At 37.4% G+C, this 20,000-nt stretch overlaps 1 protein-coding gene across 2 annotated transcripts in view; it reads left to right on the forward strand.

Moving 5' to 3' along the window:
- The window catches only part of LOC137637304 (receptor-type tyrosine-protein phosphatase epsilon-like), a 36,518-nt gene that overhangs the window by 8,236 nt on the left and 8,282 nt on the right, over window positions 1-20,000 (forward strand). Inside the window, exons 1-17 of one of the 2 annotated variants that reach the window (XM_068369545.1) lie at window positions 917-986; window positions 2,138-2,289; window positions 2,610-2,803; window positions 3,315-3,498; window positions 4,581-4,686; window positions 5,322-5,454; window positions 7,670-7,716; window positions 7,943-8,154; window positions 9,759-9,846; window positions 10,964-11,040; window positions 11,626-11,769; window positions 16,595-16,678; window positions 17,435-17,488; window positions 18,165-18,289; window positions 18,699-18,834; window positions 19,414-19,563; window positions 19,862-19,952. In XM_068369545.1, the coding sequence (XP_068225646.1) occupies window positions 2,242-2,289; window positions 2,610-2,803; window positions 3,315-3,498; window positions 4,581-4,686; window positions 5,322-5,454; window positions 7,670-7,716; window positions 7,943-8,154; window positions 9,759-9,846; window positions 10,964-11,040; window positions 11,626-11,769; window positions 16,595-16,678; window positions 17,435-17,488; window positions 18,165-18,289; window positions 18,699-18,834; window positions 19,414-19,563; window positions 19,862-19,952 (1,873 nt within the window). In that variant the 5' untranslated portion in view covers window positions 917-986; window positions 2,138-2,241. Of the gene's footprint in view, window positions 1-916; window positions 987-2,137; window positions 2,290-2,609; window positions 2,804-3,314; window positions 3,499-4,580; window positions 4,687-5,321; window positions 5,455-7,669; window positions 7,717-7,942; window positions 8,155-9,758; window positions 9,847-10,963; window positions 11,041-11,625; window positions 11,770-16,594; window positions 16,679-17,434; window positions 17,489-18,164; window positions 18,290-18,698; window positions 18,835-19,413; window positions 19,564-19,861; window positions 19,953-20,000 lie in introns of those variants that run through there. The other variant, XM_068369544.1, reaches the window with a different exon arrangement.

The following is a 20,000-nucleotide window of genomic DNA, read 5'->3' on the forward strand; positions in this document are numbered from 1 at the left end:
AGTACGTCATCAATGTCTACAAAACTCAAGATAAAACGTTTATTAGACCGTTTCATACTACAAATGAATCATACCGTATACACAACCTTGATCCAGACGTATCTTACACGATCCAGGTAAGTAATATGTCCTCATGATATTTTAATTTTCATGGCTGTTATTATTATTATTATTATTATTATTATTATTATTATTATTATTATTATTATTATTATTATTATTATTATTATTATAAAAAGAAATCAGTCACGCATTTGTTTCTAAATCGTAAAAAACGGTAAAAATCCTGGAATAAATGTTGCCAGATATTTGGCGTTTTAAAAACGGATATATTGACGTTAAGGAGTGATATTACGGTCACTAACCCGCATAAAGATAACAACATAGTAGGGTGAAAATTACGGTCGCCTGTATTTTACTGAAATACGGCTGAGAATGGTATGTTTTTACGGAATATTTCCCAATAAAATTGCAGGTTTTTTTGAACAGTGTATATGCTATGAAACATTTTTATTCATATATTCATCTCACATTTAACAAACTACCTAATTAACATTTCATTTTAGTGGCAACTCATTCCCAAATGCCTTCATCTTCTACATTGTCAAAAAAAAAGAAAAAGAAAAAAAAAAAGTAATAATAATCGGAAATTCTCCGTAAAAATATACTGTTCTCAGCCGTATTTCAGTAAAATACAGGCGACCGTAATTTTCACCCTACTTTGTTGTTATCTTTTACGTGTTGGTGATCGTAATATCACTCCTTGACGTCAATATATTCGTTCTTAAAATGGTAGAAATCCTGGAATAAATATTGCCAGGCATTTACCGTTTTTAATGCAGATTTTTAACAATATAAGCGAATAGAACAATCGATTACTACAAATCTAAACTCAATTTTCATATCTTTACAGGTATCAGGAATCAACGAAGGTGTAGAGGAACCTGGAGAGGCTGCAATAGTTGTAATATCAACTGAAGCTCACAGTAAGTTCATTTTTACTTGTTAGTGTTCAGGAAAATAGTCACCATTTTTTTTATATTAAAATATTGTGATTATCCAAATTTACGATAACAAGAAATACTGCATTTTCTTGTAGGGATTAATGTTTTCGGCTTAATGAGTTACTTTTACTAATTACCATGTAAGTATGAAAGGAAGAAGAATTTTGACAAAATAAGATAAGATACGGAATGAGGTAATTAGGGAGTTAGAGAACTATCAGATAAGATCCAAGAAAGTAGACTGAGGTGGTATGGTCATGTCATGAGTAGAGATGAACAGTATATTGGGAGGAGAGTGATGGAAATGGAGGTACAGGGAACGAGAAGGAGAGGGAGGCCAAAGCGAAGGTGGATGGACTGTATCAAGGATGACCTATGAAAGGGATTAACCGGTGATGAAGTGTGGGACAGAGGTAGATGGAGAACGCTGGCCAGAAACAACTACCCCACAGAAAAGTGGGAAAAGATGCAGACAAAGAAGAAGTCTTGATCTAGATGTTAATCTGACACCGTCGTTTAGTTAGTTCGTTGTGCATAATGCATAAGATTATTCATAACTCTGACCATCCTTTGCATTTATATCGTCCCTGGCAATACCATCCTGTCTGTAATACTAGGTATGCAGATAATTCTAATAGCTATGCCTTCTCCATTATGAATCACAACACTACACAGTATTCTAAAAGTTTTATTCTAGCTGTGACCAAGTTATGAAATGATCTTCCTAATCAGGCAGTTGAATCCGTGGAACTTAAAAAGTTAAAACTTGTTTTTCAAATGGGCTCTTGTTATGTCTTTTCTAAAATGTATGTTTTTGTCTATATTTTATTGACCTGAAAATGAAATGATCTTCCTAATCAGGCAGTTGGATCGGTGGAACTTCAAGAGTTAAATCTAGTTTTTCAAGTGTGCTCTTGTTATGTCTTTTCTAAAATGTACGTTGTTGTCTATATTTCATTGATTGGAAAATGAAATGATCTTACTAATCAGGCACTTGAATCCGTGGAACTTCAAAAATTAAACCTAGTTTTTCAAGTGTGCTCTTGTTATGTCTTTTCTAAAATGTATGTTTTTGTCTATATTTTATTGACCTGAAAATGAAATAAAGAAGATTCTATCTTATCTTCCATTAGAACCATCGCAGCCCACCGATTTTAAACAGAACAGCAGTTTAACAGATATTGTTATAACGTGGAATGATCACCCAGATGACAAGAGCTCCACGTTGTATTACATTATGATCTTTGAAAACGAAACCTACAACATCAGTAAGAAGGAGCACAAAGTATGTAGGAGCTGTGTTCTCGTTCGTCAGTTTTAGTCTTTGCTTCTAAAACATATTGATTATTAAGATAAGAAAAATAAACTGAAATTACATGAACGTCTTAAAAGAGAGGCTATTATTGTTCTTTTCTTAAGGCCTTTATTATTATTATTATTATTATTATTATTATTATTATTATTATTATTATTATTATTATTATTATTATCATTATTATTATTATTATTATTATTATGAATAAGGACATGTCTGAAGCACTTTGTTGTTGCTGTCGTCGCATAGATTACGCCTCGCTTTCATAACTTCGTTTCTTCTCTAAACAGTTCACAGGTTTGCAAGCCGAACGCACTTACCCTCTGCGAATCAAATCTTGTAACAAATGGAAGTGCAGTGACGTCCTTAAGAAAGAGATATCAACCGATCCTTGGCCCCCAGAGATCGAAGGCTCCATTGAGGTTCTTGATTATTCAGGAAATGTGTCTAAGATGCAGCTTCCTCGCGTCAAGAACCCTCCAGCGTAAGTACTCTAACCTTGGGCAGTGTCATAACCTCTGTACTGTGGTTCTCCACTGCCTTGTTGGTAGACTTCTTTTGCTTAAGGGTACACTCAGTCACACTAGTCCATTCGTTTCCTTGATTCCTCTCCTCATTGGGCTATTTTTCCCTTTTGGAACCCTGGGGTTTATGGACGCTTTAGCCTTGGTAAGCAGCTCTTCTAGGAGGACATTCAACAAACAAACCATTGTTCTCTAGTCTTGGATATTGCCATAGCCTCTTCACCAGGGTCTTTCAATGTCTTGCTTCAGGGTACACTCGGGCACACTTTTCTGTCTCACTTATCTTTCTTTTGTTTTTTGAAGTTTTTACGTTTTATATATGAAATATCTATTTCAAATCTGTAACTCTTCTTAAAATACTTTATTCTAATTGTTCATGACTTCTCTTGTAATTTATATATTTTCTTGTTTCCTTCCTCACTTGGACCCCTTGGGACTTCAGTAAGATGTAATATGCAATATGTTTTCTAGGGTACAGTACGTCGTGGTGGTAGAAGCTCTTGAAAATCTCAACGACGCCCGGATAAAGCAACTGGCTCTGGAGGTAGTGGAGAAATACATAGAAGAAGAGAAAAACTCAAAACACAGAATGTCCAAGCGAAGTACGACCGAGAGAGAACCAGAGATATGGATCGCTGGAAAATATCCCATTGAGGTATCGACTATGATAAGGTTTTATTTCTTAAGGGGAGAGGCCAGGGGTTTTATTTCTTAAGGGGAGAGGCCAGGGGTTTTATTTCTTAAGGGGAGAGGCCAGGGGTTTTATTTCTTAAGGGGAGAGGCCAGGGGTTTTATTTCTTAAGGGGAGAGGCCAGGGGTTTTATTTCTTAAGGGGAGAGGCCAAGGTCGAATGCCAATTATACATTACAACATTGTAATTTATACAAAACATTCATCTCTCTTCATAAAACGTATAGAAAGTCTTTAGCCATCAATATTGACGGGTTGCGTACACTAGATACAAAGAAAAGATAATGTTGTTGGTGCTACACTATATTAATGTTAATCTAGCAAGAGGGTGTGTAAATGATAAGACTGTTGTTCTTTTTATACTCATAGACTACAAGAATAATCTAATCAGGCAGTTGAATTGCTGGAACTTGCTTGAGGGTACACTCAGGCACACTGTTATATCTTATTTCTCTTCCTATTGTTTTGTTCGAGTTATAGTTTATATAGAAAATATCTATTTTAATGTTGTTACTGTTCTTAAAATATTTTATTTCCCCTTGTTTCCTTTCCTCATTGGGCTATTTTCCCTGTAGGAGCCACTGGGATTTTGGCATCCTGCTTTTCCAACAAGGGTTGTAGCTTAGCAAGTAATAATAATAATAATAATAATAATAATAATAATAATAATAATAATAATAATAATAATAACTCAAAGACAATAGCTTGTGGCTGGACAGGGAATCGAACCCTGGTCCAGGAAACTGTCATGACAGTGACATAGCTGAGTGTTATGAAAAACACATCTAAATGTGCAAAATCTATCATGTATAATCTATATATATATATATATATATATATATATATATATATATATATATATATATATAATTCTATCTACTTAACACTTTTCCTCGTAATTCCTCTGGAGGGAAACAATTCACTCGTTAGAGTATACGTGCTACACGCGATGACGCAAAACCGAAATATTTTATCCACACTTCCTCTAAATGAGTTGTGTTTCTAGTGTTTTAAAGAGGCTCTCCTTTGAATCCTTCGCCCTTGCAGAATGCCGCAACGAAGACTGTCGATGTTGGGACGGGAGAAGGCGAGAATAGATCTTTCCAGCCGGAGAAGAGCTATAATCTGGTGGTGGTGACCGAAAAGAAGTCGGGTGAGTTTAACACGATCCTCTATAAACATGTTACAAGTTAGTATATAGAATTAATTCGATATATATTCTGAGAATGCGTGCCTATGAATATATATATATATATATATATATATATATATATATATATATATATATATATATATATATATATTATGTACATACATGTATATGCGGAAATATGTATATACAGTAAATATCTAGAAATGTGTGTGTACAGCTCAGACATTTCAGACCAGGTACTTATTCATAAACATAAGAAATACAAACACAAACACACACACACACGCACACATAACACAGACATACGTATAAACACATATTTATATATCCATTTATATACATACATATGAATATTCACCTGTATTATTAGTTATACAAACTTCATCTTAATATATATGTATGTATATATATATATATATATATATATATATATATATATATATATATGTATATAAATAAATAAAAGTGTATGTATGTAAGCAACTTTCCGTATATTCATTTGGAAGCGTACATCCAACATGAGGAAAAACTGTATTAAATTAACTAATTTCATGACAAAGTAGGGGATCTCCTTTAACAGAAACGAGTTTGAAGAAGAACTATATTAAAAGGAATTCCTTTATCCTAAACAATAGGAGGAAACAGAGAATTCACCGTATCCGATCCAGTCTCTATCAAGGGAAAAGCTGTGGCATCAGGCAGGACAGGAATATTGGTTGGAGTATTTATCATCGTGGCTCTCATTGGATTACTTGCCTGGACCTACAAGTAAGCACCCTACTTTCAATCAAATAACTTTGCAGGCTACAATACACACTCTTAAAGTAGTAGAGTAAGAGTTGAATCACAAGGGTATGTAGGGGGTCCTCATTGAATTATCTGCCTCGATCTACAAGTAAGCACCCTACTTTCAATCAAATAACTTTGCAGGCTACAATATACACTCTTAAAGTAGTAGAGTAAGAGTTAAATCACAAGGGTATGTAGGGGGTCCTCATTGAATTATTTGCCTGGACCTACAAGTAAGCACCCTTTTTTCAATCAAATAACTTTGCAGGCTACAATACACACTCTTAAAGTAGTAGAGTAAGAGTTAACTCACAAGGGTATGTAGGTGGTCCTCACTGGAATATTTGCCTGGACCAGCACCCTACTTTCAATCAAATAACTTTGCAGGCTACAATACACACTCTGAAAGTAGTAGAGTAAGAGTTGAATCACAAGGGTATGTAGGGGGTCCTCATTGAATTATTTGCCTGGACTTACAAGTAAGCACCTTTCTTTCAATCAAATAACTTTGCAGGCTACAATACACACTCTTAAAGTAGTAGAGTAAGAGTTAACTCACAAGGGTATGTAGGTGGCCCTCACTGGATTATTTGCCTGGACCTACAAGTAAGCACCCTACTTTCAATCAAATAACTTTGCAGGCTACAATACACACTCTTAAAGTAGTAGAGTAAGAGTTAACTCACAAGGGTATGTAAGTGGCCCTCACTGGATTATTTGCCTGGACCTACAAGTAAGCACCCTACTTTCAATCAAATAACTTTGCAGGCTACAATACACACTCTTAAAGTAGTAGAGTAAGAGTTGAATCACAAGGGTATGTAGGGGGTCCTCATTGAATTATCTGCCTCGATCTACAAGTAAGCACCCTTCTTTCAATCAAATAACTTTGCAGGCTACAATACACACTCTTAAAGTAGTAGAGTAAGAGTTAACTCGCAAGGGTATGTAGGTGGTCCTCACTGGATTATTTGCCTGGACCTACAAGTAAGCACCCTTCTTTCAATCAAATAACTTTGCAGGCTACAATACACACTCTTAAAGTAGTAGAGTAAGAGTTAACTCGCAAGGGTATGTAGGTGGTCCTCACTGGATTATTTGCCTGGACCTACAAGTAAGCACCCTACTTTCAATCAAATAACTTTACAGGCTACAATACACACTCTTAAAGTAGTAGAGTAAGAGTTAACTTGCAAGGGTATGTAGGTGGTCCTCACTGGATTATTTGCCTGGACCTACAAGTAAGCACCCTACTTTCGATCAAATAACTTTGCAGGCTACAATATACACTCTTAAGGTGGCAGAGTAAGAGTTAACTCACAAGGGTATACACGTGGTCCTCATTGAATTACTTGCCTGGACCTACAAGTAAGCACCCTTATCTTAATTAGATAACTTTTAAAGCTACAACACACACTCTTAAGATAGCAGAATAAGAACTAATTCACAAGGGTATGATGTAGATTTAGGAAAAGAAAGTAAACATGATGTAGGCCAAAACTTCAGGACAAAACAAGCAAGCCATATCTGTCCTTGGTAACCTTAGTTCAATAATCAGTTCTTGCTTTTCAATATCTCATAATTCATTAATTTTTTATCAATTATATTTAATATACATTTTATTCTATTTCATTGACAAGAGAGATGTTCACCTTTTAAGAGAAAATTCTGGAAGTATATCCCTTCTCTTAAAAGCATGTTCTAGAGTCCTTCCAATCCGTAACTTCATAAAGATGAACAGTTTGACAGAATTCTTTTTAGAAGATTTGAGTAATATGTGTAATAAGGACAGGTGCTCTACTTTTCTCATTTTATTTACAGTAATGATAAAATCTGAGATTCAAAGAAATGCCCTTTTCATTTGTTTTACTCAATTAATATTTTTGTAAAATGTCAACTTTAGCAATAGTTATGTTTTTGGTTTCAAACTTCTCCGTCTTTTACTTCTCATCAATTTGGTTTCTTTCTCCTAAACTCTCCTACTTCTGTCCCCTTTTTTCTACCCTTTGCTATGAACTAAATCTTTAAGGCCAGTCCTATAGAGGTCAAGAGATGCAACTGTGCTCTGGTTTGATTTCTTTTTAATACTGTTGATAGCACACATATGTATCTATTGCGTAAGGAAGATTTTGAGCATAGTATGCTTTGGCCACAAAGGGAAAACCTCTTTTAACAAGCTATGTCCCTCCAACAGGATACGCCAGACAAAGGTCATCGCGAGGACAGCCAATCAAGATAGAGGTATTTCACGATACCTTTCTGATTATAGTCAATACTGTTCTATATTTTCATTGAAGATTATATTTCATCCTCATAACCGATAGGTTTTCAAACTCTCATCTCAGTGAGTAAGGAAATTTGACTCATTCACATTTTCCTCTGTCATTTTATTTTGTTAAAAGCTTAAACTCTTCATATGCACCATTTCATTTGGATACTGAATCCCCACTTTCATACTTCATTTCAGACTGCGTTTCACCTTCTACAGAAGGTACTCTTCGGAGGGAACCTTCTTTACTCCGAAGGTCAACTCTCAATCCTGGTATTGAATTACAAGAGTTTTCTGGCATGGGAGACGAGGAAATTTATTACACCTTGAACAGAAGAATTCCTTCTGAAAACATTGAGCCCTACCTTCTAAAAGCTATTCACTCCAAAGAAACAGACATGGAGTTCAACGTAAGTAGGAAATTTAGACAAATAAAGAAATGTTGGGATTATCAAAAGGTTGTTCTAGACAAAAAAGAAATGTTGGGATTACCAAATGGTTATTCTATACAAGTAAAGTAATGTTGGGATTATCAAAAGGTTGTTCTAGATAAATAAAGAAATGTTGGGTTTATCAAAAGGTTTTTATAGACAAAAAAAAAGAAATTTTGGGATTATCAAAAGGTTGTTCTAGACAAATAAAGTAATGTTGGGATTATCAAATGGTTATTCTAGGCAAAAAAAAAAAAAAAAGAAATGTTGGGATTATCAAAGGTTATTCTAGACAAATAAAGAAAAGTTGAGGCTATCCAAAGGTTATTATAGAAAAATAAAGATAGGTTTGGGCTATCAAAAGGTTGTTCTAGACAAGTAAAGTAATGTTGGGATTATCAAAAGATTGTTCTAGACAATCAGACAGGTTGGGTAATCAAAAGTCTCAGGAAGAGCAGGGGCTCAGCAAGAGCCGGATTTCAACAAGAGCAGGGGATCAGCAAGAGCAGGGGATCAGCAAGAGCAGGGGATCAGCAAGAGCATGGTATCAGCAAAAGCAGGGGATCAGCATTATCAGGGGCTCAGCAAGAGCAGGGGGTCAGCAAAAGCAGGGGATCAGCATTATCAGGGGCTCAGAAAAAGCAGGGGATCAGCATTATCAGGGGCTCAGCAAGAGCAGGGGGTCAGCAAAAGCAGGGGATTAGCATTATCAGGGGCTCAGCAAGAGCAGGGGATCAGCAAGAGCAGGGGATCAGCAAGAGCACATCAGTAAGAGCAGGGCTCAGCAAGAGCCGGTTCCCAGTAAGAGAAGGAGCCCACCAAAACTAAGGGCTTTTTTTCCCTTTAGTGTAAAATGTTAAAACTATGTATTATTTACTTAATTTGCAATATAATTTCGATAAATTGTACTGGAGGAGAGCATCGTTTTAGGGATGTCGAAGGACCCAAGGAAGCTCGAAGCTTAGGGGCCTTGTCATGAGTTCTTACGGCACTGTCTCTTACTGTCAAGACATCCTATATTAACCTGCTCTTGTCAGTTCTCTTTCTCTGCATTAACTTTACTATTAGTAACTTGTCGGTCTAGATTCAACACTCAAAAATTTTGCAGGTAATCATTACTTGTTTTTTCTAATGAATAGCTAAGATGATATATATTTTTATATGAGACAATACACATAAGTAAGTATCAATGTACGATGAAGTATTTCTGAGTCCTTTCTTCCTAAGGAATAAATACTGTCTGAATAAATGTAAATTGTTTGCTCTCAATATTTACGTGATGACAAACCCCACGTCTCCATCTTTTTAAAGCAAAAAATCAATTCTGAATAATTAAATGAAAAAATATAAAGGAATTAGGTGGAAATTACTTACTATATCTATGTAAAATTCTGAAAAGATCTACTAACCATTTTATGATGGAATTCTGTGGTTGCTGCGTCAATTTAACATGCAATGCTACAGTAAGTTAGTTCTTCCTCTCGACTACATTAATCACACCTACAGCCTTATCCTTCATATACAACACATCTGTAATATAAAGAAACATTACTAACTTTTTCTTTGGATGTCTTCCTCCTCAGAGCGTTCCCAAGGTCCTAGAGAAGAGCTGCCTTTACAGTGATCACCCCGAAAACCGCCTGAAGAATCGATACACGAACAACCTGCCTTGTAAGTATAGAGGCGCTCAATCAGTCTCAGCCTGTTCTTTCTAGCTAGCTTCGACGTCAGGATGACAGAAAACTCCAAATCAATCAGTCAATCTTTCTAACCATATTTGAAGACACACATTACATCATAGCTCATGATATAATGTGTATCATAACTCATACTGATTGAGAGATTAGGAAATGATGAAATAAGGAGAATGGCAGGCGTAGTGAAGATTACAGAGGTGATAGGAGTGTCACGACTGAGATAGTGTGGGCACGCGTTCAAGATGGATGGCCGGGAGGGAGTGAGGCGGGCTTAGTAAGAACTGGTTAGAAGGAGAAAATCGAGAGGGAGGCAGAGAATTAGATGGCGAGTAAGGTGAAAGATGATATGAGAGAAGAGGTTTGATGAAAGAGGATGCCTTTGATACAAGGCATTGGAGAGGGCGCATCAGTCAACCGACCCCTTAACCTAAGGATAACGGTGGGACAGATAACGAAGATTACATCATAGCTCATCTTATGTTCCTTTGCAAGAGTGTGGAGATGAAGCATTTTATTCAAGTTCTCATGATGAATCTGATCATCTCCTTAGGAAACCTGACTGGAGGACACCTTGTCTGATATGTCTTTTATATTTGTGCTTTCCGTAAAGAACATCATTCCCTCATTCGTTTACGGTTTTGATTCTAGTTCTTATTGGCAATGCAGTGACAGGGAACTTACCATTTTTTTTCTAGAAATTCATATTCATGCAATAAAAATACCCTTCAAATCAAATTAGACTGTTAGAAAAAACCGTAATTTTAATCGGAAATTCTCCGTAAACATATATTGCTTTCAGCCGTATTTCAATACAATACAGGCGACCATTATTTTACCATACTTTGTTATTATCTATTACGGGTTAGTAACCGTAATATACCTCCTTTACGTCAATATATCCGTTTTTTTAAAACGGGAAAAATCCTGGAATAAATGTTGCCAGGCATTTACCGTTTTTAAATGCAAATTTTTGGTAGTGTATACGAAATTAATTGCAGAAATTCCACTCTTAGGAAAGAAATTTGTACATAAACTTTCTTTGTTCATTGGCAACTGTTTCAACGTATTTGCTTCTTTTCTTTTCACGACAGATAATGACACGAGAGTGAGGCTGCCCCGTTTGCCCAAGATGCCCTTCTCAGACTACATCAACGCAAACTACATTGAGGTATGTACTATTTGGTTTGGTTTTCCGCTCATGAATGGCAGGGGCAAGAGACAGTGACATTGCCCTATCGAGCAAGACAATGCCCTAGAGACTGACCATATACACATATGATCAGGAAGTAATTACATTGTTAAAAAGAGCCGTAATTTTAATCGGAAATTCTCCGTAAAACAATATACCTCTCTTAGTAAAATACAGGCGACCGTAATTTTTCCATACTATCTTATTATATTTTACATGTTAGTAACCGTAATGTCACTCCTTTACCACAATATATCCGTTTTTGAAACGGTAAATGCCTGGCAGTATTTATTCCAGGATTTTTAAAGTTTTTTACGGTAATTTTTTTTTACAGTGTAGGTATAGTAACATTTGGAAGTGAATTACCTTCATTTTTCCTGCATAAGCTTCCCTCCATCCAACTTGGTTTTTATCGCATCAGGGTCACCTTAACCCGAAGGCGTAAATTTTTACCGTTTTACGGCAAATTTTTAACAGTGTAGGCATTGTAACATTTGGAAGTGAATTACCTTCATTTTTCATGCATAACCTTCACTCCATCTAACTTGGTTTTTCTCGCAACAGGGCCACCTTAACCCAAAGGCATATATAGCCACGCAGGGCCCAAAGGACTTTAACCTAGACACCACTGGCGATTTCTGGCGGATGATTTGGCATACTAAATCTCATATGATCATAATGATTGCAAATGTCGTCGAAATTGGAAAGGTGAGGATGTTCGCACTTGAAGTAATACAGATTTGAGTGCCATGCATAGGTGCTTGTGTTTGCTTGTGAGAATTATAGGAAAAAAAATTCTTCTTATAGTTTATTTCAATGTTGTTACTGTTCACGAAATAAGTTGTTTTAGTCATTCATACCTTTTCTTGTAGTGTTTATTTCCTTATTTCCTTTCTTCACTGGGATATTTTTCCCAGTTGGAGCCCTTGGGCTTAAAGCATCCAGCTTTTCCAGATAAGGAGGTAATAATAATAATAATAATAATAATAATATCTTGGTAAGAGACCCTCCTTCAAACACGTGGAGTTAAATACTATGGCTGCATCGGCAGAATTCAATTTCTTGTCCAATTTCTCGATTCTTCGGACAATTCTTTTTTCAGGATTTCTACATTCAGCTAGCAAGTTGGCGAAGCTCATCAGGGTGAAGGATACAAATCAGGTTAAGGCTGGATGTAATTAATACAAGTACAAGTAATACTCGAAAATTACAACAAGTAAAGTCAGGAGTGGGTTGCGACGCGTTTCGGAACAGCTTGCTCCGTCTTCAGGCGAGAAGTAAGGCTCTGGCTAGATCTGGGTCCTTATATATCCTGGCTCTGGTTCGTAGAGAGGGGCCTCGAATTTTGATTGGTCGAGCGGAGGTTGTAAGTTCGGGTGACAGATGTACGACGAGCTCGGCTCGGCCTCCCAGGCTGAGAGGTAGGAAGGAATCCTGGATCCTGATTGGTCAGGACGCGTGCCGAGCCAGCCAAAAAGTCAGGCAGGCTCCTCTCTCGTTCAGTGGACTGGGCTAAGAGAGGTATCCGAGCTCCCTGATTAGCTGAGGCGTGCGCCGAGACGAGCTCAAAGTCAGTCAGCCGATTCCTAAGCTCAGCAGGCTGAAATTCCGGGCCATGTTCACCGCCAAAATGAGCATTCGGCCAGACGATTTCTCCATTTGTAGGGGTGTCAGGATCGGGGTTTTCATCATTCTAGGGGTCTTGTTCTTGGTTCCTAGCGTTGGTGCGTCGACGGGATGGTAGGAAGAACATTTCTTGAGTTGTATTCAACGCTGGTTTCTCGTTTTGGATTAACAAAGCTTCCAAAATTCGTAAGTGCCTGCTGTCCGTGGCGCTGCCAATAATTTTGGTATTGGTGACGATGTCTGCCCGGCTAATTTGGTAGTTATGTCGCTGTAGAGCATGATTTCTGATAGCACCTTGCTGAACGTGGCACGAGATCCTCTTCGAAATTTTCATGGTAGTCATACCTATGTATTTGCCGGGGCATCCTCGGACTGGGCATTGGTAAGAGTAGACTACATTTGTCTTCTTCAGAGGGTCGTTATCAGGGGGCGGTGGATTGTTCTTTATGATCAAGTTACGGGTTTTTTCAGTCTGGTAATAGATGATAAGTTTCACTTTCGTGGTCTCATCAGTGGGTGAAACGTTGTTATTGATGATGTCTTTAATGGCCTTCTCATCCCGCTGATGTTCGTCGTGCATGAAGCCTTTGTAGTAAAGTTTGATGTCTCTAGATCCATTGGTGGAGGTGGCGGACCTATCTGTAGTTCTGTCGGACCCCTGGCTGACGCTGTCGGACCCTTCCACCAAAGGGGACCCATACCACTTGTCTATAACTGTCCTCACTTCACGCTGGACTTGCTTGTTGCTGTAGCCGTTGTTGATGAGGACCTGTGCGACCCTTTCCAGCTCCTTGTGGGTGTCAGTCCATGTCGAGCAGTGAGACAAGGCCCTGCGTACAAAGGCCTTGATGGTCGAGGTCCTGTAGCGGGCAGGAAATTCACTTTCGCCATTTAGACACATGCCGAGATTTGTGGGCTTGGTGTATACAGTGGTCTGGAATCCCTCGTTGGTGGAAGAAATCAAAACGTCCAGGAATGGGAGGCTTTTGTCAACGCTGTTCTCAAGGGTGAAGTGGAGGACGCTGTTGTCCTCAAAGGTCCTCCTTAGATTCTTGATGGCTTCGGTGGAAGTAGCTTTGATGAAAGTGTCGTCAATATAACGGAAGTAAACTAGGGGGCACTCGAGTTGGGAGAATACCCTCTCCTCTACTACTCCCATGTAGAAGTTAGCAAAGAGTACGCCCAAGGGCGAGCCCATCGCTACGCCATCCTTTTGTAAGTACAAGTGCTCACAATGAGTAGTAAAGGGGGCCCTTTTAGTGCAAATGGCAAGGAGGGTCCGAAGGGCTTGCTCTGGGATATTTAATTCAGGAGTCGTCTCGTCCCTGTAGCCTCTATCGGCGATAGGGTCGATGAATTCGTCGACAGGGACATTAGTGAACAAAGATTCGACGTCCATCGATGCTATGACCCCCTCGCCGCGGACGTCCTTGATCCTCTCTAGGAATTTGGCAGAGGAGGCCACACAGTGGCGGTCGGGGACATATAGCGTCAAAATTGTGTTCAGTTTCTTGGCCAGCTGGTATGTAGGCGTAGGGCATTGGCTGATGGGCATTGGCTGATGATAGGTCGAATCTTTGTTCACTAATGTCCCTGTCGACGAAACCATTGACCTTATCGCCGATAGAGTCTACAGGGACGAGACGACTCCTGAATTAAATATCCCAGAGCAAGCCCTTCGGACCCTCCTTGCCATTTGCACTAAAAGGGCCCCCTTTACTACTCATCGTGGGCACTTGTACTTACAAAAGGATGGCGTGGCGATGGGCTCGCCCTTGGGCGTACTCTTTGCTAACTTCTACATGGGAGTAGTAGAGGAGAGGGTATTCTCCCAACTCGAGTGCCCCCTAGTTTACTTCTGTTATATTGACGACACTTTCATCAAAGCTACTTCCACCGAAGCCATCGAGAATCTAAGGAGGACCTTTGAGGACAACAGCGTCCTCCACTTCACCCTTGAGAACAGCGTTGACAACAGCCTCCCGTTCCTGGACGTTTTGATTTCTTCCACCAACGAGGGATTCCAGACCACTGTATACACCAAGCCCACAAATCTCGGCATGTGTCTAAATGGCGAAAGTGAATGTCCTGCCTGCTACAGGGCCTCGACCATCAAGGCCTTTGTACGCAGGGCCTTGTCTCACTGCTCGACATGGACTGACACCCACAAGGAGCTGGAAAGGGTCGCACAGGTCCTTATCAACAACGGCTACAGCAACAAGCAAGTCCAGCATGAAGTGAGGACAGTTATAGACAAGTGGTATGGGTCCCCTTTGGTGGAAGGGTCTGACAGCGTCAGCCAGGGGTCCGACAGAACTACAGATAGGTCCGACACCTCCACCAACGGATCTAGAGACATCAAACTTTACTACAAAGGCCTCATGCACGCCGAATATCAGCGGGATGAGAAGGCCATTAAAGACATCATCAATAACAACGTTTCACCCACTGATGAGACCACGAAAGTGAAACTCATCATCTATTACCAGACTGAAAAAACCCGCAACTTGATCATGAGTAACAATCCACCGCCCCCTGATAACGACCCTCTGAAGAAGACAAATGTAGTCTACTCTTACCAATGCCCAGTCCGAGGATGCCCCGGCAAATACATAGGTATGACTACCATGAAACTTTCGAAGAGGATCTCGTGCCACGTTCAGCAAGGCGCTATCAGAAATCATGCTCTACAGCGACATGACTCCCAAATTAGCCGGGCAGACATCGTCGCCAATACCAAAATTATCGGCAGCGCCACGGACAGCAGGCGCTTACGAATTATGAAGCTTTGTTAATCCAAAACGAGAAACCAGCGTTGAATACAACTCAAGAAATGTTCCTCCTACCATCCCGTCGACGTACCAACGCTAGGAACCAAGAACAAGATCCCTAGAATGATGACAACCCCGATCCTGACACCCCTACAAATGGAGAAATCGTCTGGCTGAATGCTCATTTTGGCGGCGAACATGGCCCGGAATTTCAGCCTGCTGAGCGTAGGAATGGGCTGACTGACTTTGAGCTCGTCTCGGCGCGCGCCTCAGCCAATCAGGGAGCTCGGATACCTCTCTTAGCCCAGTCCACTGAACGAGAGAGGAGCCTGCCTGACTTTTTGGCTGGCTCAGCACGCGTCCTGACCAATCAGGATCCAGGATTCCTTCCTACCTCTCAGCCTGGGAGGCCGAGCCGAGCTCGTCGTACATCTATCACCCGAACTTACAACCTCCGCTCGACCAATCAAAATTCGAGGCCCCTCTCTACGAACCAGAGCCAGGATATATAAGGACCCAGATCTAGCCAGAGCCTCACTTCTCGACTGAAGACGGAGCAAGCTGTTCCGAAATGCGTCGCAACCCACTCCTGACTTTACTTGTTGTAATTTTCGAGTATTACTTGTACTTGTATTAATTACATCCAGCCTTAACCTGATTTGTATCCTTCACCCTGATGAGCTTCGCCAACTTGCTAGCTGAATGTAGCAATCCTGAAAAAAGAATTGTCCGAAGAATCGAGAAATTGGACAAGAAATTGAATTCTGCCGATGCAGCCATAGTAAATAATAATAATAATAATAATAATAATAATAATAATAATAATAACAGCAATAATAATAATAATGATAATAATAATAATAATAACAACAACAGCAATAATAATAATAATGATAATAATAATAATAATAGTTACAACAACAACAACAACAACAACAACAACAACAACAACAACAATAATAATAATAATAATAATAATAATAATAATAATAATAATAATAATAATCAATTCACAATTTTATTGAAATTTCACTGCGATGATAAGAAATTAAATTTTCATATTAATTTTTTTCATTTTTTAAAAATTTTTTTTTTTTACATTTTCGAAACAATAACACCATTGTAAGTCTTTGCAGGCAAAAGTCGCTGAGTATTGGCCCTTGGAGGGAACTATCACAAAAGGAGGGATTGACATAACACATGAATCTACTGAAACGAAGGTGAAAGGAATTTCTATTTTCATTATCATGAAATTCAATATGTGTTAATATATACATAGATGTGCACACGCACACACACACACACACACACACATATATATATATATATATATATATATATATATATATATATACATGTATGTATATATATATATATATATATATATATATATATATATATATATATATATATATATATATATATATATATATATATATATATGTATATGTATATATATGTATATATATGTATGTATGTATATATATATATATATATATATATATATATATATATATATATATATATATATATATGTATATATATATATATGTATGTATATTGTACAGTATATACAAGCATATATATATATGTGTGTATATATCTATATGTGAGTATGCATATATATATATATATATATATATATATATATATATATATATATATATATATATACATATATATATGTGTGTTTCTATTTACTCTTTATATGTGTGTGTGTGTGTTTATGCATATACTATTTATATGTACATAACCATACTTACATATGTATAAATGTACATATACATATGGAGATTCACTCATATATATGTATATATAAATTTATTACTATTCATTATTACATTTATATATACATGCATAAACTATTGTTTATAAATGAAATCTCTTGATTTTAATTAGAAACTACTGTTTTTTTAATTGCAATCTATTACTTTTTTTTTTTAATTGGAAAATATAACTTCTCTATTCCTCAACAGATAGACTTCATCATTCGTACCTTCACTTTAACCAATAATGAAGAAATCAGAAAGGTTTGTAAACATAAGCTATTTATAATAAATAGCTGTTTTTTTTTATGTTTTTCTCTTGCTGGAAAAATCATCTACTTTGAGGGATATATCTAGAGAAATATTTCTCCTGGTCTTGTACATTAATGTTTACTTTGTCTACCGTGACTTCCTATAATAATTTTTGTGTAAGACATCTCATTTTAGCCAGTGCTTGAAATCGTAAGAGGCTAATTCCCTTCTTTGCTTAGGATAATCATTTTAATGTGGGTTATCTCATCTTAACCAGTGCTTGAAATTGCAAGAGGCTAATTCCCTTCTTTGCTTAGGATAATCATTTTAATGTGGGTTATCTCATCTCAACCAGAGCTTCAAATTGTCTCAATTTAAATATGTCTCTTATTTATTAAGGTGTTTACAAATTTTCTTCAATATATATATATATATATATATATATATATATATATATATATATATATATATATATATATATATATATATATATATATATATATATATTCATTCAAAATCCCTTATAGCTTCATAGATCTCTCTTCAATTTAAATTTGTCTGAACCCCCAGTTTCCTCTCTTCATGAGTAACAAGAACTGAACAATATCTAATCTTTCTATTATATTACCTAATTGGGTTCAGCAACAAACGACTAATATCTAATCCCTCTATTGAATGACCTGATTAGATCCAGCAATACCAGTTCACCACATGGCCAGATCACGGTGTTCCTGAGTCTCCGCGCGGCGTGGCCCAAATGATTCACTCCATCCGCGGAGAACCTCTCACCGGACCAATTGTCGTCCACTGCAAGTAAGGTGGTCAGATACAGGTTCTTGTTTTGCTCTAATTTACTGTATCTCGTTATATTTTCTCCTAACTTTAGGCTCCATTTAAAGCAGTTAACCTGGTGAATGATTTGAGAGTGAGATCTAAGCTTAGAAGCCAATAGGATGCATTAGTTCCAGTCTTTGTTGCTAAAGTTGTTCGCGGATAGCTTTGAGATTATCCGCGAATGGGAGAAAATAGAGGGACGTCTGCTTATTATTATTATTATTATTATTAATATTATTATTGTTATTATATATATATATATATATATATATATATATATATATATATATGTATATATACTCTCTCTCTCTCTCTCTCTCTCTCTCTCTCTCTCTCTCTATATATATATATATATATACACATATACATATACTGTTTCTCTTCCCAGCTCTGGTATTGGAAGAACAGGAACCATTTTGCTAGTCCTAGGAGTTATGGACCAGATCAACAATTCAGGGTACATGGATGTTCACGAAGTTCTTGTCAAGCTACGAAATGGCAGACCCAGACTCGTCGAGAATACAGTAAGCAGAGAATACTTTGCCATTTTCTAGAGTAATTTAAGACTTTTTATATAATTGTGTTTTGTTTTCATGCTATAAACCATGTTTCTTGATGGTCTACTCAATGACACTCTTCCATTGCGACCAATATTTGATTATTACATTTATTTCATATATAGTAATGATTAACAGCGACACATCGTGCTTACATTACGTCCTTCTTGCACATACAGTCACCACAGTGTCAATTTCATGCAAGATTAGAAGCAGAATTTGGTATGTATTACAATATGTCAATTCATACATTTCCTTTTTCAACCACTGCAGAACATATCCCCATTCATACATATCCTTCTTCAACCACAGCACAACATAATCGCCCATTCATACAGTGCCTTCTTCAACCACTGCAGAACATCAGACAGAAGCAGTACTGGAGTTAATTTTATGTTTTTTCCATTCTCCTTTTTTATATCTCAGACACAGAACAAACGTTTTTTATACAGTATATTATACCCATTCATAAATTTCCCCAACCACTACAGAACATCAGACTGTAGCATTACCTGAGCTATTTCTCGTTTTTCTTCTATATCTCAGGAACAGTACAAGTTTGCACACTCAGTCTTGCAAGAGATCCTCTGCGAGAAGAAGACTCGCTTCACATGCCAGGAGTTTCCAGAAGCCCTGCTGGAGCTGCGAGTGCGTCAGGACGATACCAAGATGTCCAGAATCCAACAACAGTTTCAAGTGAGTTTATAATCAAACAGAATCCATAATAAAGTGAAATAGCATTTGCTACATTTCAACTATCTGAAAAGAGATGGAGTTGAAGGCATGGTCGCCTATATATACAGCCTAATGTTGATGGTCAGTAAGATGGCATTACAATATGTAAATTTCCGTTTAGATATATTCTTATAACTAAAAGCTAATAGCAATATTAATTTAATGAAGTACTTAATGGGCAACAATACTACGGTATATCTTGATTATCTGTCAACACGTAATATAATGCTTGAAAAAAAATTCTTTTATTATTTTTCAGGAATTGAAGCAACTACCGAAGGTTCACTCATACAAATTGGCTAAACGTCCAGAAGTGTCTCATCTGAACCGTGACCCAAATATTCTGCCTCGTGAGTTGAATTCTGAAAGAAATTATTATTATTATTATTATTATTATT

Source organism: Palaemon carinicauda, unplaced genomic scaffold (genome assembly GCF_036898095.1).
Source record: "Palaemon carinicauda isolate YSFRI2023 unplaced genomic scaffold, ASM3689809v2 scaffold64, whole genome shotgun sequence".
NCBI classification, from domain to species: domain Eukaryota; kingdom Metazoa; phylum Arthropoda; class Malacostraca; order Decapoda; family Palaemonidae; genus Palaemon; species Palaemon carinicauda.